Source organism: Phascolarctos cinereus, unplaced genomic scaffold (genome assembly GCF_003287225.1).
Source record: "Phascolarctos cinereus isolate Bilbo 61053 unplaced genomic scaffold, phaCin_HiC Scaffold_726;HRSCAF=1367, whole genome shotgun sequence".
In the NCBI taxonomy this organism is placed as follows: domain Eukaryota; kingdom Metazoa; phylum Chordata; class Mammalia; order Diprotodontia; family Phascolarctidae; genus Phascolarctos; species Phascolarctos cinereus.
Window position 1 is genome coordinate 23,882,522 of NW_027556098.1, and position 24,575 is coordinate 23,907,096.

At 36.4% G+C, this 24,575-nt stretch overlaps 1 protein-coding gene across 1 annotated transcript in view; it reads left to right on the forward strand.

Moving 5' to 3' along the window:
* The window catches only part of ZBED1 (zinc finger BED-type containing 1), a 356,755-nt gene that overhangs the window by 252,663 nt on the left and 79,517 nt on the right, over window positions 1–24,575 (forward strand). Inside the window, exon 5 of the mRNA XM_020992743.2 lies at window positions 10,532–10,739. Within this exon, the coding sequence (XP_020848402.2) occupies window positions 10,532–10,739 (208 nt within the window). The remainder of the gene's footprint in view (window positions 1–10,531; window positions 10,740–24,575) is intronic.

A 24,575-nucleotide genomic window follows, 5' to 3' on the forward strand; every position in this document is an offset into this window, starting at 1 on the left:
TACTGTGATGATATTGTGCATGTCACAGAAAGTTTGAACCCTCCTTAAAGTAGAAAATGGAAAAATGACAATGATTTCTCTAGAGTGACTTAAAAAACTAACAAAAGATTAACAGCTTTATTTTGATACTAGAGTGCTTTAAATTTTCCTTTGAATAAATTCATAAAACTCAAGTGGCAGAAGACTGTTATTTTAATATCTACCAAATAGTAGTGTGCTGTCAGTAAACTCTCTTTCCCTCTCTCTCTCTCTCTCTCTCTCTCTCTCCTCTCTCTCTCTCTCTCTCTCTCTCTCTTTCTGTCCAATACTTAAGTGATCTTCACTGTATTCAACAGTTGTTCAAAGCAGATGGTTTAAAATCCAGTTGGCAGTTTGGTCATTGAAGTAGTCAGAAGTCTTTACAATCCAGATATAGGATAATTATCCCTGAAAAACTTGAAAATTGAGTTTCATTATAGTGATGTTATGTGATTATGGGAAAGCTGGAGATTTTAGGATTTCTCATTTCTCATAATAATATATGTTCTGCTATATTGCCTACATTGCTTTAAAATTTAGGTATTTCAAACTTGCCATTTACTTGTCCTATATTTGCTTTTGTCAGTCCACCACCTGTTTCTGATGACTCTGATTGGTCTTTAGGGGCTAGATCTGTTTTTCAAAATTTATTTAATGATGACTCTTTCGTAGTTTAAATAAATAGATAGACATGTAAATATAGCTCTCTCTTTAATAGTGTATTGAATAACCAGTTAATCTCTGTAAGATTAAAACAAAACATAGCTTTTTTTTTTATCTTGTCAGAGTACCAATAGCTTAGCATATTGTAGATGCCTGGTAGTTATCTACTGATTATATAAATTCATTACAGGGATTAAATATTTCATTTGTTTCACACTAACTTCCAGGATACTGGGTCCCCAATCCACCAAAGGATGACGTATTTTTTCCATCCTCTGGTATAGTGAAATTGGATTTGTTTGTTTGTTTGTTTTTAAAATAAAATTGACTAATTCCTTAAGTATCTGAGGGTTCCTTTTGTTGCCTTCTCTGCTTTCCTAAGCTATTCCTTGATAGCCATTATATCCAAACATGGTCTTTAATCATGGACTTTAATTTTTTTTTAAAAAAGTTTAGAGATCAACTAGTTTAGAGTAATCATTTTCATCCTTCTGAATGAGTTAATTACAGAAGAAAGTGGGTTTTTTTTAATTGCTGTTTTTTTTTGTTTGTTTGGTTTTGGTGAGGCAGTTGGGACTAAGTGACTTGCCCAGGTCACACAGCTAGTAACTGTCAAGTGTCTGAGGCCAGATTTGAACTCCGGTCCTCCTGCCTCCAGGACCAGTGCGCTATCCACAGTACCACCTAGCTGGCTTTCTTTTCTTGATAAGCTAGTAACTGTCTTTGTCATTCCAAATGATACCTTTATATAGTAATCAGCTCTGCCTTTGACTAATAATTTCTTCCAGTTTCTCACCAAATTTTAAACTGATAGTGAAGAATTCTGAGTCTTAGTCCTCAGGCGTCTTTTAAAATCTATGATGCAAGAATAGTGTGATGCCAAAATACCTTAACCCAGCTTTCCCAAAGCTGTGCTGCTATTTGCTGTCTTAGATAGGGATAGATATAAGAACTAGATATTTAATTTCATTGGTATAGGAACTCCTGCGTGAACAAACTCCCTTCCCCAATGTAGGTTGTCACTTTTTAAAAATAAACTATAGAATCAGAGATTTGCTTAGAGCACTGAGAATTAAGTAATTTGTCTGGGGTGACATAGCCAGTATGAGTTAGAGGAGCAGAGCTGAAGCTCAGGTCTTCCTGCCTCCAAGGCCAGCTCACTATCCTCTGTGCCACATTAAAGACTGTGAAGTGCTCCAGCACTTAGCACACACAGTGTCTGGCACCTAATAGGTGCTTTATAAATGCTATCTGACTAACTGATGCTGCCTGTCACATATTAGAGATGTATTAGAATAAAAGGCTAATGTCCTAATGACCTCTTGCAGACACCACTTAAATAATATAGCATACACGTACAAAGATGTGCATACATACATAAAACTGTTCCTGTGTCCTACTGTTAGCTAATCTGCTGTGACTTTGCTAGACAAAATTATTTACAAAGTACATTTTTCAATCAGTCATTCCTTTGTCCAGCAGCATTTTAACCTTAGCTAGAGTGTCTGTTCTGACCTTTTCTGATTGAAATAATGATAGCAGGCAGGGCCAGAATAGTAAGTAACTTGAGGCAATATATTAGCCTAAATGAACTGATTTGTTTAGATGCAACTAGTGATGTACTATAGCTTTGTGTGTCAGCAGATTGGGGGATAGAGGGGGTGAAGAAAAGGAGAGGGAGAGAGGAAGAGGGAAGAAGGAAGCATTGATTTGAAGATTATCATGAATTTGGAATTTTGTTTTTAGTTGCTATAGAATTTAAGTACGTGTTATTTTCATTATAAAGGGGATTCACTGTGTTTGGTTTTTATAAAGTACTGTTGCTTGTATAAAGTAATCTATAGGATTCCTTTATAACACTTAAAAGAAGATTTTCTTATCAGTAACTTTTTAATTTAAAATGACATTTTATTTGAGAAAATAGCTCCATAGTAGAGATAGTGAAAAGGTCTGATCTTTTTATTGATATTTTCAATGAAATGAGAAAAAATACTTCATTTATGAACAGAAGAAAAGCAGTTCTCTGTATAAACAAAGAAGCATCCCAGATTCTCCTTTTCTAAAAGAATTCTACCTATGTGGCCCTTACTTGAACCTTTGATACCCCTGAAGGTTTAGAAAACTATTGGTTTTATATTTGGAACTGAAGTATGTGTACCTTTCTATATAGAGTATTATTAGTGCACTGTTTTGCTGGTATTATATTTCTATATAATGCAATTATTAATTTGCTATTTGTTCTCTTAGAGAGATTATATAATTTATCCTTTCTTTTGTAGGCCTTGTAACAAGAAGGGTTTTTTTTGGTGCTTTTTTTGTAAACCAACATTCTGATTAATTACCATTTGGCTTTGGTTAATGATTAATAACATTGGTGACTTAAGTTTTTATGCTACTGAAAACAAAAGTGGTCATTAATATGCTATAAGCAGGTACAGTACTGTGAATAATTTGTTAGCTCTACATGGAGGAGGGGGCAGGAGCATTCTAAGATACCTTTTAGATACTTCTGTTCTGATTTCTCTGTCAACTTGAGTTTTAACTAGTCTGTGAAAGTTTGGGGTCAGATAAAGAATAAGTGTGGAGTAGGGGGAAAAAAATCAGTATAAGTCACTGTGGGCAGCACCATTGAATCAACATCTCCTTATGATGATAAAGAGCTCCTGTTAAATCAACATGGCTCAGGTCCACCTGAGACTAATCTAGCTGCTTTTGAACACCCGTTCTCCTTTCTTCTTCTTATTTTTCCCACCATAAGTTAGATATATCCCAGTGCCTTTTCTATGCCCAGAGAATCTATGTGAATCCTACCTCATAGACAGAATACTGTCTTTCCATCTATCTTGTTTTATGACTTTATTTCCAATCCAGTAATCTTAGATACCCTGTATATAAACCTTCATAGGGTTTTTTTTGGATCTTAAGGATGTCATTTGACAAAACACAGTCATTTGCAAAAAAGCAAATGTGTGGGATTGTCACCATTGTGACCATAATTCTGGTTTTGTAGTTGTGCGTATAAGAGCTATCCTTTATAAAGATGGAGAAGTCTTCTGACTTACAGTGATGGAATGAGTGTCTAAACTGATGAAATTGTGAATCATTGAGGTCCTGAGGAATTAAGTAATTGAAGCTGTCTGTCATGTGAAGATCCATTGAGTAGGTCATGTGACAAGAATGATGGCCAATGGGAGCTTTACCTAACCATCAGGATTGATCTGAGGGCACTACAAATTGGTGACAGAGATCCTGAAAATCTAATGAGATGAGTCTTGTCCAGTTATTTGTACAAAAATTAAAAGCATGAAAATGTGGAAACAACAATTTTGTTGTTGTTGTTCAGTGTATCTTGCACTCTCATAACAAGGAAAATAGAATATTAATTAGTTTGTCACAAATAAATGTTTTTAAATTGCCCACACACACACACACACACACACACACCTTTTAAAGAAAATATTCTATGGTTTCCAATTTCCATTTCCAGCCCTGTCTTCTTAACATTTCATTTTGGCTTTGGAAAATTATTAATAACATCGGCGGTTGTGAAGCTTCATGGTCATTATTTTAAGTACTATGCCTAGTGTTGGCCCTCTGGCAACCTTGCTGTTTTTAGGGAGGAGTGATTTAAAACAGCATTTAGATATGTCTAAACTGAGTTCCCTCACAATTAGAAGTTTGAGTAATCAGTGGCATGGATTAAAGTAGGGAATGGAATAGAAGATTTAACGGGGAATAGGGAAAACAATGCTCTCTGGCCAGTAACAACAGATGATTTCTTAATCCTGCTGTTGAGAGCTTACCTACCTTATGCCTCCTTTTTCTTTATAAATATACTCTTGCACTTAGCCACCTAGAAAAGCTTTGGGAAATCTTGGTTCTGAGCTTCCTTTAATTATCATTCGCCAGTGTTTATTATTCACTAGTTACAAAGGTGGGCTGAAATGACACAGTGATTTTTTTTCCCATATTTATATTCTCAGAAATTAAAAAAAAATGTAGCTAAGTGCTTTTGTAAACTTTAAAGTACTCTATAAGTATAGCAATCCTATTCAAAAGACAAGGCAGTGAAGGAGATAGAGTAATATGTTTGGAGTCCTGAAGATCTAATTTCAAGACTGGACTCAGTTTCTTACTATTTGTGTGATCCTGGGCAAGTCACTTAACCTAGATCTGTCTCCGTTTCCTCAACTGTAAAATGGGGTAATAATAGCACTGACCTCTCAGGGTTGCTGTGAGGAACAAATGAGATAAATTTTGTAAAAATGCTTAGCACAGTGTCTGGTACATAGTAGGGGCTTAATAAATGTTTCTTCCAACCACCCAAAAGAATAATTTTTCTATTAAAGAATTTGAGTTTTGTTTATTCAATAAACATTTATTAACAGCTACTTCATAAAATTCACTATATTAGGTATTGGAGGATACAAAGATAAAAAAAAACATTGCTCTCGCCTTCAAGAAACTTCCAATCCAGTTGAATCAATCAATAATTAGTCAGTCAATAAAATTTATTAGCAATCTGCTATGCAGGCAGTCTGCTAAGCACTGGGGATACAAAGGCAAAAAGCAATCATTCTCAAGGAGCTCAGGGTCTAATGGGCAAGACAACATACAAACAACTATTTATAAATAAGCTATATTAAGGATTAATTGGGGATAATCAACAAAGGAAGAAAAAACTTGTTAGGTACTTTTTTTCGCTTCTAGATCTTCCTACAGGTGCTGCTAACACAGAATTTTTCCTTGCATGAAATGGTATATACCAGAAAAGTTTATGATACACAATATTGTGCAGTGAGCTGGTTTTCAGATAAGGAAAGCAGGTTCAAATCCAGCCTTAGCTCCATTTCCTGCAGCATCCTACAAAATTAATTTAGCCAGTCTGAGATTAAGTTTCTTTATCTGTAAAATGAAGATAGTAATATAGTGCCTACAATAGGTGCAAGAATCCAATGAGAATCAAATTTATGAAAAATAAATGCTTTGCAAACCTACAAGTACTGTGTAGTTACCAGCTTCTAAGATTTTTATTTTCCTATGAGACACACTGTTCTTGGCCAATACCTATTTAAATAAGATCATTGTAATTAATAAAAAAACAGAAAAAATTACATTCAAAGCAACACTATCAAGATATAGATTATAAGGATGGCAATGAGGACACACCTTAATGTTGCATCTCTGATCATTGGCTCCTGATTCACTGCCTGGGGTATTCTAAAGTAACTGTGCTTGAATAGTACTACATTTCTCAATATTCTTTGACCATCAAAAGAATAAAAATTGTAGTGGAATGACCCAGTTCAGCATGGAATTTGACACAAGCTGGGGCCCTTCTGAACTATAGTCAAGGTGGTAGAATTATGTAAAATATGGTAGAGAGCTCATTTATAAATCCCTCAGCATGAATTCACCTGGAGCATGGAGCTCTACATTTCTACCTCAGATAATAGACCCTGGAGATAGATATTTCCAACATGAAATAGTTTAGCATTTACTAAATTGATGTGGAGGAAATGTTCAGTGCTCCTATATGAGAATTCTACATAGAATAGAAAGGGAAAGTGTCAAAAACATCTTATCAGACATGCATTCTCTAGCATGCTCCTCGAATGTGGTTTCGTTACTGATTGATATTTGTCCATTTGCTGTTTTCCTCCTTCCTTCCTTCCTTCCTTCCTTCCTTCCTTCCTTCCTTCCTTCCTTCCTTCCTTCCTTCCTTCCTTCCTTCCTTCCTTCCTTCCTTCCTTTTTTCCTTCCTTCCATCCTCCCTGCATATCAGCCCATTCGCAGGCCTCTAATAGAAGAACTATCCTTCACTGGTGTACACACACACACACACACACACACACACACACACACACACACACACACGTAGAAAAGAAAGAAAAACCACAAGACTTGAAGAGTTGAAAAACAGCCACTTCAATCTCTCATGATGAGGAAACCAGGGTTTGAAGGGGTGGAGTGATATTCCCAAGGTTACTTGAAGTAAAAGCCAGGCAGGGGGGAAATAACAGATCCTGAATTTGAACCCATGCCCTTTCCAACTTTTTCTACTGCACTGTATTGTATCTAGAGGGCAGTCCATCACATTTAATTAACAAACATTTACTGAGCATTTCTTAGATATAATACACTCTAATTGAAACTGAGGAAACTGAAAGTTAAATAATACATTATCCCTCTCCTTATGGAGCTGTTAATCTAATCAAGTATTTATGGCACATAAATACCCAGAATGGTCATATAAACATAATTTATGGTGTCCAAGGGAATAAAGATCATTACTGATAGGGGATAATCAAGAATGGCTCCATGGAACAAATGGAAACTGAATTAGGCTTTAAACACCTACAATCCCATGAATGGGCCCAATTCTCCTGTAATGTTGCCACCTTCAACTTTCAGTCTGCTGGGACTTCCCATGGAAAGGAATATCAATGGGCCATGAACAAAAATATTTGGGAAGGACTAGTCTAGTCCAAAGCCCTTCTTTTACTGATGAGGAATCTGTGATCATATAGAATCAGCATTTTAATTCAGGTCCTTTAACTTTCAATCCATTGTTTTCTCTGCTATAGCATATTGCTTTTCTGTTCCATATAGAGATTATGAAGTGGCCTGGGACTCCTTAATGCCTCATTCTAACCTAAAAGTTTCTTACATGAATTGAAAAGTATAGGTCTAAGTCTTGCCTCCAATACTAGTCATATACTTAACCTCCTCTTAGAGCACCAGTTTTTCGTATGGAAAATAAGGATGCCTCATCAGGTTATCCCAAGCAAAGCATTTTTCAAACCTTAGACATTACATAAATGTTGACCATCATTCTCTACATTCTCTATTTGTTCTCCCTCATTTAAAAATTATATTGAGAATATTTGTTACATTCATTTCTTACCATTTTTGCTTTCCTAGGCTTTATTTTCTGACCCTCTACAAACCTCCCATGTTGCATTTTGTTGAATATTTGGTGTTATCTCCAGTGCTTCATTTTTATGCGAGGTTTCTCTTTATCTCAAGGTTTGGTTGCGTTATTGTTGTTGTTTTCTTTGTTTAGTTGGGTTTTTTGGCAGGCCTTTCCCAAGTCCCATAGATTACTTCTTTCTGAGTTTCTTTTAGAGGAGGGATTTAGGGACCCCTCTTACTTCCTTTCTGGTATATTCCAGTTTTCTTCTAGGATCATGGGATTTTCAATTTACACCCTACACATCACTTACTAGCTTTACCATTCTCTCATTTTTGCCTTCCCAAAGTCCACTGCTCTGATGTTTAACTCATGAAAGTGGCAGCCAGTACAACCAAGTCTGAGTGGTACAGTTGTTTGAACAATCAACTGCTCTAATGGGAGATAACAATGCATGCAGCATTCTATAATGCTGTACTTCAACTCTATTACCTAATAGCTATGAGTTTCTCAGTGTTCCTGTTTTGACTCCATTTTTTCCCTCTACTCATCATTTTTTAAAAAAATTTCTGTTTAATAATCAACCAAAAACATAGACTGATTTGGAGGGAAATCAATTTGAATTAGTGAAAACTCTGAATTTCGTATTCTTTGTAGCGAGATTAGCCTTAATATTTTCAAGTAGAAGCAAGTTGGTGAAGGAGAAAGCATGACCCTTTATTTATGCTTTTGTATGACTTTCATATTAGCCAAGAAGACAAGACAGATGCATGGAAAGATACAGCGTAATATAAGATATAAAGAAGTAGATTTTTCTTTTTGTGTTTTTCTCCTGTGCCCTTCTTAGTCCTTCACCCCAAAGGAGAGACACTGAGTTTCCAACAAGCTGTTTAATATGTAATGACCCACCAGACCATGGATTCTTAACCTGATGCCTTGGTCTGGGGATATTTCAGGGGGTCTATGAATTTAGGGGGGAAAACTGCATCTTTATTTTCACTACCATCTAGTTGACATTTAGCATGTCTTTCAGTTAGGAGTGTGGGCAACAAAATGTTATTCTGATAATAACATTTAACATTCTGAGAATAACACACTCTGAAAAGTAGTCTATAGTCTTCCCCAGACTGCCAGTGTGGTATGTATCTCTCTCTCTCTCTCTCTCTCTCTCTCTCTCTCTCTCTCTCTCTCTCTCTCTCTCTCTCTCTCTCTCTCTCTCTCTCTGTCTCTCTGTCTCTCTCTCTCTCACACACACACACACACACACACAGAGTAATAATGATGGCCAGCATTTATGTAGTATTTTAAGGCTTGCAAAATACAATTAGCTTATTTTATCCTTACAACCTTGAAATATAAATACTATTATTAACCACATTTTGAGGGTAATAATGAGGACACTGATGCTAAGAGAGATAAATTGACTTGCTCAGGATCACACAGATAGTGAGTGTCTGGGGTTAGATTTGAAAACTCGGGTCTTCTAGATTCCAGTTATAGTCCTCTATCCAAGGCACCATCTAGCAGCCTCATGAGGCCTGTTATTGTACATTAGCACCCTAAAAACCCATTCAGTGAAAGGTGGATTTGGACTTGTTATGCCTTTCTCTTCCCTCAACCCCAGTCATTTTGGGAGTAGGAAGGTAAGAAATGAGAGCAGGCAAAAGGGCTGTGTGGCATCGTTTTGTCCTGTTCTCCTTCCCTTCTATCTCTAGAAGGTAGCATGAGAGAGTATTAAAAGAAAGAGGGTGTCTATGTCCGGTTAAACTTGACCTTTTTATGTTTCCTGTACCTTTCTTGGCTTCACTTAGTGAAAAACACACATACATACACAAAGAACACACACATATATACATATATATGTTCCCTAAAATCTACTGCATCTTCTTTGGATTAAGGGTTAGATTAGCAAAGAAAGAGTTTTATTCCTACCTGGACCTGGGGAACTAGGAAATTTGGATACCTAGAAGTCAGGTAGAAGTAAGGACTGAGGAGCAACCCTCTGAGTCACCATCCCACAAATGCAAATCATGATAAATCTCAAATAATCATAATAATAGGAATAATAATGTCTATCATTCTAAGGTTTGTAAAGTGCTATACTCATTTCATTTAATGAGTAGCTTAGGTAATATATACTGTAAGAATTAAGAGTATGCAGTTATTACTAAGACATTACTGTAGGGGCATATATCTTGGGGTAGTGGGAACTCCAGTAAGTAAAGGTTGGTCTTTGACAAACAGAGAGGAGGAAGAAGGGTAATTTTGGCAAGGGAGCAGCATGAGTAAATGTATAGTAGAAGGAACTCACACATTTTTTTATGGTTCATTAGTTTCAATCATGTCCAACTCAACTCTTTCTTTTCTTGACAAAGATATTGGAGTGGTTTGCCATTCCTTTTTCCAGCTCATTTTACAGATGAGGAAACTGAGTCAAACAGGGTTAAATAACTTGCCCAGGGTCACACAGCTAGTAAATGTCTGAGGCCAGATTTGAACTCAGGAAGATGAGTCTTCCTGACTCCAGGCCCAGCATTCTATCCTCTGTATCACCTTGCTGCCCAAAATCACACATTCCATTCTGGAAAATCATTTGGCCAAAGCTGGAGAAGATTTGTGTAACTCAAGATCACTTTGGCTGTGATTGTTTCAGACTCAAATTATTTTTGTTTGTAACAGAATTAGATAATCATAATTTTTTAGCCAGAAGAGACCTTATGATCACCTAGTTCAACACTTCTTTTTTTTAGATGAGAAAACTGAGGGCCAAAGAGATGATATCTTTTTCCCAAGGTCAAATAGCTAGGGGCTGAGCTGGGACTGGAATTCAGGTCTCCCAAGCTCCATCTCTGTTCACCTTCTATTATGCAGTACATCTAGAATTGCTATCTTGTACTTATTTGGATGACTTATTTTTCTGTGCTTTTTGCTTCCCAGCTGGAATTATGATGGTTCCTCAGAGAAAGACAGTAGATGGATTTGAAGAACATTTTGGCGTGAACTACTTGGGGCACTTCTTATTGACAAATCTCCTCTTGGATATTCTCAAGAAGACAGGCTGTCCAAACCACAATGCAAGAGTCATAACGGTGTCCTCAGGCACTCATTATGTAGGAGAACTGAACATGGATGATTTACAAAGCAGGTATTATTTATTAATTGGTAGTAGCCAGCATAAGTAGTTGACTATTGAGAATCATCAGTCAATATTTATTGAATATTTTAGGAACTATGAGAATTTTGAAGGAGGCCATAGATATGTATACTTTAGGCAACCTGCTTTTTATTGAAGAGTAAAGGAAAAACACTGGTGCATGATGTTTAATTAGGATCATCAAAAACATATATGCATACTTCACTCTGCTGCATAGAAATGCTGTTTAACTTTAGCCTGAATTTCAGCAATCCTTTTCTTACTTCTGTAGTTGAAATCCTCTTGGAGTCATCAATGATCTCCTAACTCCAAATCCAATACTCTTTTCTCAGTCTTTGTATCACTTGACCCCTAAATTTAAGATTCCTGAAGGCAGGGACTTTTCTTTTTTCCATTGTTTGTATTTAGAGCATAACACAGTGCAAAGGGAAAGGGACAAACAAAACATACATGTATATGTGTATTTGTGTATGGATGGATGGATGTGTATATGTATGAAGATACAGACACATATTTAAAAAGTCATTCCCCTATAGATAAGTATTGCAAGTCTACTAACAAAACAATTTGCTAATAACCATAGTAATAATAATGTCAAATTATTAACCTTAGGAAAGAAGTTCCAACTCACTAATAACAGAAAGGCAAATCAAAACAACCCTGTCATATTACCTCAGGTCCAGAAAACTTTCAGAGCTGAAAAAAAGACATTGAATTTACAATAAAGTGTTTGTGGCATAATTGGTACACTAGTGTATAATTGGTGTAGGTATAAGTCAGTACAAATATTTTGGAAATAAATTTGGGATTAAGCAAATGGTTACTAAAATGTTCATACCTTTGGGTCAGAAATTACACTATTAGAAGTCACTATATACATCAAAATATCTAAATAGCACTTTTGTGGTAGTGAGTAACTGAAAACAAAATTGTATTTTCATTCACAAATTCCACATGAAGAAATACACTTTTGGGGTTAAGAGAGAGGGAAGCACAACCTGGAGGCAAATGCAACCCTTGGCTTTGAAGCTCACTTTTTAGCTGCCTCCCTGTCTTGGTAAATGAGAGATGCTTAATAATATTTTTTAATTGAATTGAATTGTACTTCAAATTATCGACCACTTTTTCCTTGAAAATTTTAATATTTGGCTTTCTTGATTCTACATTGTCATGGTTCTCCTCTTACCTCTCTCATTACTTTTTCTTTTTTTTTTTTACTTTCTTGGCTTTGCTTCCTCATCCTCCTGAGACAATTATCTTTTATTTTATCTGTATATTATTTTTCTAGTAATGATTTTGTCTCTTCCCACAGCCTTCACTATGCAAAAATCTCTAAAATCCATAGCCTATTCTTTATTTTTCTTGAGTTCTGGGCCTTTATTTCTATCTTCTGCCTTTCCAGTACATCAAAAATGATCGCCATCCTCAAACTGCTTCCCATCCTATATTCTCTTTCTTTGATGAAGGCTTCATTGTCCAACCAATCATCTAGATTCAAAACCACAGCATCAGAGTTTACCTGGGGGGAGAATTCCCAAAGTCTCTAGGGAGAGGGGCATTACTGAGGTGCTGGCTCTGCCACGTGATACATTCTTTCCTGGACCATTCTCTCCCTTCAAGGCCTTGAATAGAGTTGGAATCACTTCTTTTCTCTTCTAAAGCTAGAGACCAGAGGACCAAGATTTCTCTTCTCTCACAAATTCTGCTTCTCACACAGGCACAGAGCATTGAGTGATCAATCTCTGCCGTATGCAATATTCCACAACCATAGTCCCTCACATCTCCAAAATCTTACCCTTTTAGATTACCTTCTAAGGCCAAGGTTGGTTTTTGCCTTTGTTTGTACCACCAACTCTTAATGCCTACTAAGTACACACTGCTTAATAAATGTTAGTTGATTGATTTCTCATTAAAAAAAAATACAGCATCATTTTCAGGTCTTCCTTCTTCCTCCTTACTAAATCAATTAGTCATTAAGTCTTATCAGTTCTACCTTCATAGTTCTATTGAATTCATTGTGTCATTTCCAATCCTACTGGCATCATTTTGGCTTAAGCCCACATTAACTAGAATATTACATTTACCCTGTAACTCACCCTAACTTAAGTCAGTTTTTCCTCCATTTCCATCTTCCCATTCAATTCCAGAGGGAAAATTCAGTTCAGTAAGTATGTATTTAGCATCTAATAGGCACAGAGCAGAGCAAGATATCAGAATAATCTTTCAAAAGCAAAGCTCCCATCATTTCCCCCTACCATTCATGAAGTTTCAGGACTTCCCCAATACCTTCTGAATAAGTTCTAAACTCCTTATCCTGGCATTCTAGGCCATTTGTGCTTTGTCTTCAGCTTTCCCTTCCAAGCTCATCTCCTGTTACTCCCTCCTTCAACTTCATTCAGCTTATACTTCAGACAAAGTTGACTGGTTGACGTTCCCCTTATATGTCTCTGTAGCTCCTTAGAGGGAAGTAATCTTTCTCCTTTGTACTCTCATAAAACTTAGTTCTTTATAAATTCTATATATTATATTATTTTTTGCTGGTTTTTTTATCATATATATTATGGTAAAGGCAGTTTGAGGAATTGGACCAAAACTTACTTATTCTTGTATTCCCTACATTACCTACCAATAGGACCTTACATTATAGGGCATTCAGTTCAACAACAACAACAACAACAAACAACAACAACAACAACAAAAATTAAAGCACCTGATATATACTAGGCACTATTCTGGGTACTGGGGATACAAAGACAAAAATTAATTAATCAGTAAACATCTACTATATGTCAGGTATTTTGTTAAGTGCTGGGGATATGAAAAGAAGCAAAAGATAGCCCCTTCCCTCAAGGAGCTTACAACCTAATGGAGGAGATAATGTGCAAATAAATATCTACAAAGTAAATTATATCAATCAATCAGAATTTATTAAATGCCTGCTATGTGCCAGGCACTGTGCTAATCACTGGTGATACAAAAAAAGGCAAAAGGTACTGTCTGCCCTCAAGGAAATACAAAACATATACAAAGTATTGAAAAATAATTTGAAAAGGGAGAAAGTGCTAATAGTAATTGTTGAGTTAAATTGAACAGATCATTAATTCCTATTGTAAGATACTCATCCACCTAAAGATTCAGAGAATGTTTTACATTTTTGTGTATGATTTGTGTTTTTGTCTGCAATTATTTTGACTTCTTGAATTGTCTTAGTATGTCTTTAACATGAAGTGAAAATATGTCAGTGTTAAAAAAAAACATAATGAAACTTTGGATCACATTTATTCAAATTGTCGTTCTTCTTCATAGCATCATGATAAAGTGGGTCACAAATTGAGAGGAAGGCAATATGCTATAATGGAAAGTGTTCTTGAGCTTTGGAGCCAGAGGATGACCTGGGTTCAGATCCCAGCTCTGTCAGATTACTACCCATCTGACTTTGCGCAACACTTCCCCAAGACACTGGCCCTCCGATTCCTCATGTGTGAAATAAAGGGTTTGGACAAACTGATCTTCCAACTTTTACATTCTGTTATGATCTCCTTCAAGAAAATAAAGGGGAGGGGCAGCTAGGTGGCACGGTGGATAGAGTACCGGCCTTGAAGTCAGGAGGACCTGAGTGCAAATGTGGCTTCAGACCAAACACTTGACACTTAATAGCTGTGTGACCCTGGGTAAGTCACTTAACCCCAATTGCCTAAAAAATCAATCAGACAAACAAACAAAAACAAAAAAGAAAGAAAGAAAATAAGGGGGTGGGGGGCAGCTAGGTGGTGCAGTGGACAGAACACCAGCCCTGGACTCAGGAGGACCTGAGTTCAAATGCGGATTCAGAAACATAACACTCACTAGTTGTGTGACCCTGGGCAAGTCACTTAACCCCATTGCTTAGCAAAAAAATTTTAAAAAGGAAAGGGAGTAAGCCTTGGGTCTGTAGATCAACATTATCCCCAAACAGCTTGCGGCGCCCTTGAATTTTGTCATGGAAGAAACACACTTCTGCTAGAGAAGTCTATGGCAGAACTTGAAGCATGGTCAAGAATGACTTTGTGCCAACTGTGCAGAGAGGAAACCCAGTGCATGTTGTTAAAGGGCCCCAGGTGGGTCTTGAGTGCTTGGAGAAAGATTCAGAATAGAGATGATTGCTCAGGCAGGCCAGACCCATTTCTATAGTTAATCACCAATGATTTGAACTTCTCCCAGCAGCTAATCAGAAGCTAACACAGAGCGAGTCTCAGTGATAGGTGTCTCACATAGTTTGTACAGCTAAGAAAATGGAAAGTTATACTTTGCATTACTTTAAGCTCTCTAGTATTTTCAATCAGCAGAAAAGCCTAGAGCTTTACAGGGTCTAAAAAGCTTCAGTCACCTCTCTTAAGGACTAGTAGAAGTACTTAGAATGTCTCTACTGTTTTGTATGGTGCTTGAGAAAGTGGCCTGTGCAGAATCCAGTAATAAATACATTTAGTAGGGATAATTCTTTAATACCTAACATTGTACATATCTAAATTAAGGGCAAGTAGGAAAAGACATCCTGAAGCTGCCCCTATATCCAGAAAAAGTTAAGGAGTAAAACTTCCTTGGCAAAGTAAGTAACACATGCCTCAGTGGAAGTAGCCTTCTAGCATCTTTTCAAATTCAATCAATAACCAATTAACAAATATTTATTAGGAACCTACTATGTGCCAGGTACTAATCACAAACAATGATAAATTATATTAGTATGGCATTCTATAGTTTACAGAGGACTTTCCTCATCGCATATGTGGTGGGCAATACTAACATTATGTGTAATTCTCCCTTTTTTCAGATGAGCAAACAGTATCCTGATAATGAGTATATGTTCAATTCAGCATTTATTAAGAAACTACTCTGTGCAATGCTTTCTCTGTGTTAATCAATTCCTACTTGTCTTATATATAGGTTGTTTTGTATATATTTGTTTACATGATGTCTTCCCCATTAGATTGTAAACTCATTGAGGCTAGGGACTGTCTATTGCCTCTTTTTGTATCCCCAGTGCTTAACACAATGCCTGGCACATTGTACGCACTTAATAAATATTTTTGATTGATTGATTGTGCCAGATGAGATAGAAAAATTAGGTAAGACATGTCCCTTGCCATAGCTTATAGCCTAATAGGAAGATAGAATCTATGTACAAATAATTAGTAAATGTCAGAGGCAAAACCCAAAGCTAAGCTGTCATCTCACAATATGTCTAATGGGTTTTTTTTCCTTCATCCCTTATACTAGGTATGTCCTACTTAGGTTGAGATTCAATCAACTTACTTTTGATGTGACTCCTGAAAAGGCATTTTTTAAAATAACAAGATATCTTTAGCGTGCTAAATAGCGTCTGGAAGAGGTTGGCTAGTTAATTTGTAGTTGATTCTAGAGTCCTTATTCATCTGCTTATATGTGGGATAACACACAGTATAGATAAACTCTTAGCACACAGTGTGTGTTATGTATACCTATTCTTGAGTCTTTCCTCTGGGTTTCCATATATGTCACCAACTGGCTTGCCCTGACCCTTGTCATTGTAGGTCAGCCATTCTCAAACTTTTTATTCTCAGGCTCCCTTTACACTCTTAAAAATTATTGAAGACACACCCCCCAGCCCCAAAGAATTGTTATTTATGTAAGTTATATCCTCTGTTGTGCTAGTAATGTTTCACAACTGATTCTACTCTTCAAAAATGTACTTACAAAACACTTTTAAGTTTAATCTGCATTTTGACAGTTTTTCCCATCACTTTCTTAAGCCTAGACAGTCAACAAAAACATTAAGTCAAGCCCTGATATGTAGCATTTGCAGATTTCTGGAGTGTAGATCCTCGCACTAAAAATTAGCTCTTAAGAGCTGGTTCAGGCTAACTCCAGTACATTCCTTTATCTATCAGTATTTACCATGTTGGAAATTAAAATGTCTTAGTGTTATTATGAAAGTAATTATTAGGACGAAAGACATCAGTAAAAACTTAAAAGTTTTCACCACATAGGCTCCTTGAAAGGGTCTCAAGGGGTCCCAAGACCACACATTGAGAACAATTGTTCTAGGCAAAGTGATCCTGATAGGGGTTACATGATGACCGTGCTTGCCTGCTGGAAGAAGGGGATAAGACATGGCTGTCACTGGGGAAAATTACACTGGCCAGATATTTCTTGATGTCTAACTCTCCGTTTCTATACTCCTGCTTCTTTCATGAAACTCTGTCATCTCTTTGTCTGGCCTAGGAGCTCGTTGTCCTCTTGTTTTTCTCGATGTATCTAACATCTTTCCACTTTAGCCACCACCTTGGCCTGCCTTGTGCTATTCTAAAGTGTTTCAAAATTAGTTCTCAATCCTTCTATTCTTTTACTTTCCAACCAAACATCCCACTCCTTCAGTGCACTCACCTGAAAAAGCTGTGTGATTTAGCTGCTAATCTGTTCTAAGGTGTTAATTATGGGTAGGTCCGTCAACTGTCTAGCAACATTTGCTGGTTAACCTGTAAAAATTATCTCCGGTGGAATTTTAGGAAATAACAAGGACTCCCTTTTGTTATGAAGCAAATTCAGTCTGAGGGACTTCTGCCAGGCTCAGAAGGCTTCAACCACAAAAACGTTGTTGTTATTGTTGTTTGCCCTTCCTTCTCAAAGGGAACCAGTGGCATCAGGGGGGTGATATTTTGACTTGGAAGTAAATTAGATTTAAGGGAGACAGGGCTGTGCAAAGTCATCAGCCTCCCTCCCTCTGTCTTTCAAAGTCCAGTGGCAAGTCATAGATGAAGAGGACTGGCAATGGCTCTGGATGCCACCATACAGTAAAAGATCCCATCTAAGTCCCTCCAGAGTCAAAAACTGCTCCTCCCTTTCCAGTGATTCCTTTCCTTTTATATTCTCACGAGGACCTTGTTAATCTCTGTCATTCAATCAGTCAATCAATAAACATTTATTAAATGTCTACTATTTCGCGTCTATCTGTTATGTGCCAGGTACTATGCGACATGCTGATTGTGTACTGGGTAGTATTCACAATACTGTCCTGCATGGGGCTCTGGCTAATAGGGGAGGGTGGATAGAAATCAGGAGGATTTAGTCCTCCCTGTTGGTACTCCCATGTTGTATGGCCACTTGTTTGCACCCTTCCTCTGTTGCTTCTCTGTCATCCTCTTTTTCTGCCTTATTTTTTGTTCGTTTTGTTCCTCAAGCTTCCTCTTTCTTCTGTCATGTACACATGAATGAAAAAGATTATTGTGTCTCTTCTTTCTGAATACAGTTCACAACACAAAATTAAATGCCATGTAATCTATCACTAGAAAGCAGTAATTTTCTTTATTTCACAAAAATGATATACACTCCCTTTATTTTACTATTTATCATTTTGACTGACCTCTGTTTTTCAGAGATTTAGTCATTTAACTTTGGGGTACATGCTCTCTGTCCTACTGTCATTTGTTTCATTCACATTTCACATACAATAATTTTGTAAAATTTAGGTTTTGAAATCATAAAAGCATAAAGTCAGAAGCCATCAAGCCTCCAAAATATTGTGACTATACCACTCACTTAAAAATAAATTTGTTTTTAATGATGAAATATTGTAAGACATTAGTTTATAATGTGTGAAACTGGCTGTCTTTTTTTTTTTTTAAGGAACAACTTACTGTATTCAAAATAGCTTAACAGCTACACTTCATGCACTGAATATCAATAGCAATTCACCAGAAAAAAAAATGCAAGCTTTTCTAATGCATTGAGACAATTGACAGAGTTGTGGTTATTTTTCCCCTTTTGGAGTTATTAGTACACTAAATCTTAGCATAGGAATGGAAAATCTATCATGATATGGAAGGTGAGAAAGATTATATAGGGGGATGAAAGAAGCCAGGAATGAACTGATATTTATAATGTAAATGAATAATTTGTGAGTTTCCTCAATTGTGGAAGTGAGTGAGGGTGAGTGTATATGAGAGAGAGAGAGAGAGAGAGAGAGAGAGAGAGAGAGAGAGAGAGAGAGAGAGAGAGAGAGAGAGAGAGAGATTGAGAAGTGGCAATTAGAGAAGACAGGTGAGTAAGCTTATTAGGCATCTGCTGCCATCTCTACTATAGCAGCAAATATCGAAGGTATATGTTTGAAGAGGCCAAATACCTTAAAGAGAAACCAAGCCTCGTTGATATGACACGATATGTGGCCTCAAAAAGGAGGACAGCAACACAGAATTTTATGACCTCTATACAAACTCTCTTATAGATGACAGAAGGTTGATTATGACATTTGTATCTGGAATTTTTGGCTTAGTAAGAGAAGACTTAGGGAGAATGTATTTGAAAGGCTGTTCATAGAAAGTATTTGAGTTCTGCTGAGCCTCATAGGGCAGAACTAGGAGAAATCCGTAAAAGTGATAACTGTAAGAGTTGATATAGAGAAAGATCACCAAAACCATTAGAGTTATCCAAGAGGAAGTGATTATAGGATAGATTTCCTCTCACCAGAAGAGGCCTTCAAGCAAAGGCCATCTGACCACTTTCTGAGTAACCTAGAGAAAGGATGCCTGTTAATTAACAATCAACAAGCATTTATTAAGAATTTATTCTGAGCTGTGCATTGGAGTAGGCACTGGAGATAAAAATGCAAAATTGAGAGTCCTTGTTCTCAAGAAAACTTATATTTGGTTGTAGGGTGATAGACCATGTTTGTAGAAAAATACATACAGGATATCTGCAAATTAAATACACCATGATTGGGTGGGGAGTTGGGAGGTTATAACAAGTAAGGGCATCAGCAAAGGCCTCTTGAAGGAGGTCGAACTTGAGATGATCCTTAAAGAGAGCTAGCATTCCAAGAGGGAGGTGAAAAGGGAGAACATTCTGGGCATCAGGTCACAGCCTGGGCAAAGGCATAGAAGTAGGAGATGGAATGATGAATATGAAAAATAGGAAGTGGGTTAATTTGACTTTTGGGGTAGCAATTAGATGAGATAGCCTCAGAGCCCCCTTCCAAATCTGAATGCTTGTAATTTCAGAATATATAAAAAAAAGATAGATTAGGGAAAAAATGGATAGACTTGCATGAAGTGAAGTGAAATGAGCAGAACCAAGAGAATGTTGTACACAGTAGCAGCAATATTGTTCTAAGAACAACTTTGAGCTAATAAGTAATTTTGACTATTATAAATATCCAAATTAACTACAAAGGACATATGAAGGGAGATGCTATCTGCATCTTCTGATAAATAGAAGTATAGATAGAATGATTTTACATATGTGTATGTGTGTGTGCACACACACATATTTGTGTCTAATGGTAACCATCTCTAGGGCAAGGGGAGAGAAGAAAAAAAGTTTACATGCTGACATTGTTATATATTTAAAAGGAATAGTAAGTTGTACATAATAGATTTGCAGTTTTATGTGCAATCTTTTTTATTATACTAAGTTATAAAAAATAATAAAAATATTAAATAAAAAATAGGAAATTAAGGAAAAGTAAATTAAAATCATTTTAATTCTTTTTCATCTAGCTAAAGTAATACCAATTAAAGACTACCCTCTTTTAATTTTTTTAATGTCACTATTAATATTTATCATCAGGCATACTGGTGAGTCCTAAATAAACTACTGTTTAATGCTCATTTAGAGTTGTACTAATGCTCTTTTTAGCCACCTGTATCCTTAACACAGTACCTGGCACAAAGTAGGATATGCTTAATAAATGTTTATTGACTGATTGATAGGGTATCACTCAGAGAAGGAATAAGCAAAAATGACTTAGTCATACACCCAGAGAAGAGGTCAGTGTTGAATATGAAGAAGCCACTGATGGCAGCAACTCAAGATTCATTGCTTCTATCAAAATACATTGGTCGCCAGGGGAGTCACACAAGAGAGGCTGGAAAAAGCCATTAGCTTCAGCAGTGGTCATGGTTAACTGAAAGAGCTGGAAGAGTGGTGATGTTGAAAGTGATTGCTGTGCCAGATGTGACAGTAAACTCACATTTTACTTGTTTGTCAGTCACACTTCTACTATCTTCAACCTTATGAAAAAAAAATCACAAACATTCATCCCGGTAATATTCATACCACGTAAGCTCGATGGTAATAATAACACTAACCTGTTTTTATATGCCCCTTTACAATTTACAAACTTCCTGCTTCATAACACAGGTAGAAAGTACAAGTAGTACCATCCCCGTTTTGAAAATGAGAAAAATAAGGTATGGAGAGGTTATGTGATGTGCCTAAAGGGAGATGAGTATTAATTGTTAGAGCTAAGTAAGAGGCTCTGGAATTACTGTTCCAACTCACACTCACCCTGGCAAGTCAGGTCCCCAGAGTATAGCTACTATGTCACTTTGGGGTTCTAGAGGTAGTGTTGAGGGGCTGGGGGTTGTCATTCTAATTTTATAGCTTATGAACCCCAACCATTGTTGATTATCATTGAAAGCTGTTCTTTCACCAATCAGTCAGCTTTTAGAAATGAGAATTTACTGTGGTAAAAAAATACCCTACTACCCCCTAAGCAAAGCATGTTTACACAATCAGTATGTACATAGTCTAGGGGAAAGAGGACTGAGACTTAAAGAGTACATGTGGCAAAGGAATAACTTAGAGATCTTAGTTGCTAAAAGTCTTTTTTTCCCCTTTCTGGGGTGTTCCCAGAGTTCTTTATTGCTGTGTTTGAGATTTCATGATGTGATCTTTGTAGAGCTTTGAATCTGCTTTTCCTCGTCATCTCTAGTCTATTCTTAGCTCCTAGCAGTAGGAAGTTCTAGGACACAGATTCTTTCTTAGTGACGTTAACATCAAACAGAGCAACTTAAAAAAAAAAAGACTTGGTGACAAGCCTAGTGCTCTTTCCCTCATACCATGCCACACTGCCTTTCCCACAAAGATGTCACTTAACAAGTAGCAAACAAAGTAAGTGTAAGACTGAGACCTAAAGCTACAAGGGAACCCATAGTTAAGGAGTGGTTGGAGTGCGGTTTAGTCCTTTCAATGAATATTTTGTTTACTTCTTCCTTTGAGAAAAAGAGACTAGGTGCATGTACCTTTACATAACTTTCAAAATTTGTACTTTTGTTTTGTCTGTTAAACTTATTGCTCAGTGGTTTGTTCTAAAATGGTTTTATTTAAGCAGCAAAAAGCCTGTGTCTCTGTATGCTGTAAGAGCTATATGTTTTTAGTGTTGCTATTTGTTTAAGCCCTTCTCTTTAGAAGCCACTTTACAAGTGTTTGTCATTTCATTTTTTAAAGTACACAGTCAAATGATGACAAGTCTTAGGACATCGTAGACATCCCTAGAACATGCTGCTTTGTTAATGTAAAGGGGTTTGTTCCTGGCTTTCACCTGGTATAAACATTCAAAACAATTAACTTTAATTGCAGGGATTGACTTACTGGCTTGGAAAATTAGAGTTCTTGTAAAGACATAAATCACAATATTGTAAGTTGTCCCAAAATACAAGTGGGTTGTTACACATGAGGAGACTTGTTTACTCAAACTTAAACATGTCCTTGATAAAAATAAGTTCCAGAGTGATGGAAGAAGTAAATGGAAACTTGAGTAGTTACTGGAGTACTGGATTTGGAGTCAGGAAGGACTGAGTTCAAATCTCACTTCAAACAGGTACTGCAGCATGAAATGGGTGAGTCATTTAACCTTTCTGTGGCTCAGTTTCCTTGTCTGTAAAATTCGGAGTGGGGGTCTTTGAGATATAAATTTTATAATCTGATTATAATCTTACAAATATTAATCTGACAGCTCTAAATCTGTGATGCTGTGACTTATGTGACTATTGTCTAAAAACCTATATTTTGCTGATGCAACCACCCAACCAAAAAATGGATAGATTAATTAAGAAACACCCAAATGGATCTGTAACATCATCAATATAGATATTTTTTCTAAAGATGCAGGTTGTATCCTTGCTTCCCCATTCTTTATGACTCTTGTCCATGTTACCCCACAAATTCAACACCAAAGTCTTTCTGTAATCTCTCTTAATATTACAGTCACCAGGGGGAGCATGTGGCTGTCTTTTGGCTATCTATTGCTCTTGCCATATGATAAGCCTATCGCCTTTTTTTTTAATCACACGTTTCTTTGAAGATACCTTTTATACCAGTTCTTCATAATTATTTGTTTTTAATATATTATAGCCTGCACATATCCACCATTGCTGTTACAGTGTTTCTCAATGTCACTTCTTTAGAAAACAATCATTTTCTATGATTGATAGCCATACCCTGGCACCTAAAAATAGTATTTTCTTTGTTTCAGGTTGAAGTTTAAGGTCTTCAAATGAACTTTGTTCATTTACAGTGGCTATCCAAACACACATACACACACACACACACACACACACACATGCACATACGCTCCCACACTGATGAACCCCCACTAGAGACTGTCTTTTCTGTGTCACAATACTCTAGAGTGTAGGCATTCTTGATCCACTTGGGTTTTCCTCTCTAGAGAGTCAAACCACAATTATTTGAGGTATTATGGATCTCCTTTGGTAGGCCCAATAATGTTCTTGGGATTGATGTGATCAGCACAATGTAATCCACCAATACAGGCATCTGGCAGAACTCACCATATCATCCTCAACTCAGACTTTGTATAGCCATGTGGTTAACACATTTGATAAACTTAAGTTTCCTTGTTTTATGCTTCAGTTCAATTAATAATCAGAGAATTATCTAATAAGGTTATGTTATTTTGTTATGTCTTTCATGGACTCTTATGATATTTTGATGTGTGGTCAGGATATAGATGTCTTGTGAGAGCAGAACCTTTAGGATGGTGGTGTGCTCTACTGAATCAAATTTTTATAGTCTGTGGTCAGTAGTTGGCATAGTTGGATCCTGTATTCTTTACATATTTATGTTATGGCAAAAATAGTAGTCTGCTATGGAATGGAATGTTCAGCAGCCGGCTTTATTCTTTTCTAAACTCAAATCAACAATGCCCTTAAAGCCAGAATCATGTAAATTATTCTCATAAAACTTTTTTCTTAAGTATGGGAAAGTAGGCATGTGGGTTCAAAGTGATTTTCTCAGTTATCCTTTTTATGATAATAATGTCTGAGTTTTTCACTAAATCTTTGTTATCTTATTTCTTGTTGATACCTTCAAAAATTGCCTCGAGCATAGAATTCTTCCATGTATAGGTCTAGAAGCTAGTCCAGATGTTTTTCCACTTTTATTTTCTACAGTGCCATTTTGTTATCTTTAAGAAACACATCTTAAACTTTATCAGTATCTAAATATAATAGCTCCATTGTCCTTAATGGTGAAAATAATTGGTTATAAAAACCTTTAGAAATATTTTCCATCTTTTGTATGTTGTCCTTCCAGTTTCATCTTTAAAATCTTCAAAATAGCATTGCTTAGTTGGCTTTCTCATCAAGTTTTTATTAAATTAGATTGCTCCTTCACTATTTATCATTACTTTGTGATATTGCTGAGAATCTTGCATCATTGATCTTCATAAGATTTTTACAACCAGATTTATTTTCTATATTGTCATCAACCTTGGCTACTTTATCTTTCCATGTGGCAGGTAGTTTGAGAGCTTACTAACTACAGTTGTTGTACTCATGTTGGTCTACTCATTATAGTAAATGGATTTATATCAACTAAAATTTTATATGAAATAATTATAGTCATGGCTAATGTCCTTTCCTCCATTCAATTCCTTTTTTTTTGTATCAGCAACTTACTAAATAGGTCATATTAGAGTTTTACTAATTGCATATGACATATTTTTCTCATTTTTATTCTTTTAATATTGTATTAATTTTGGCCTCTTCTAACAAGACCACTGATTTAGGAGCTAGG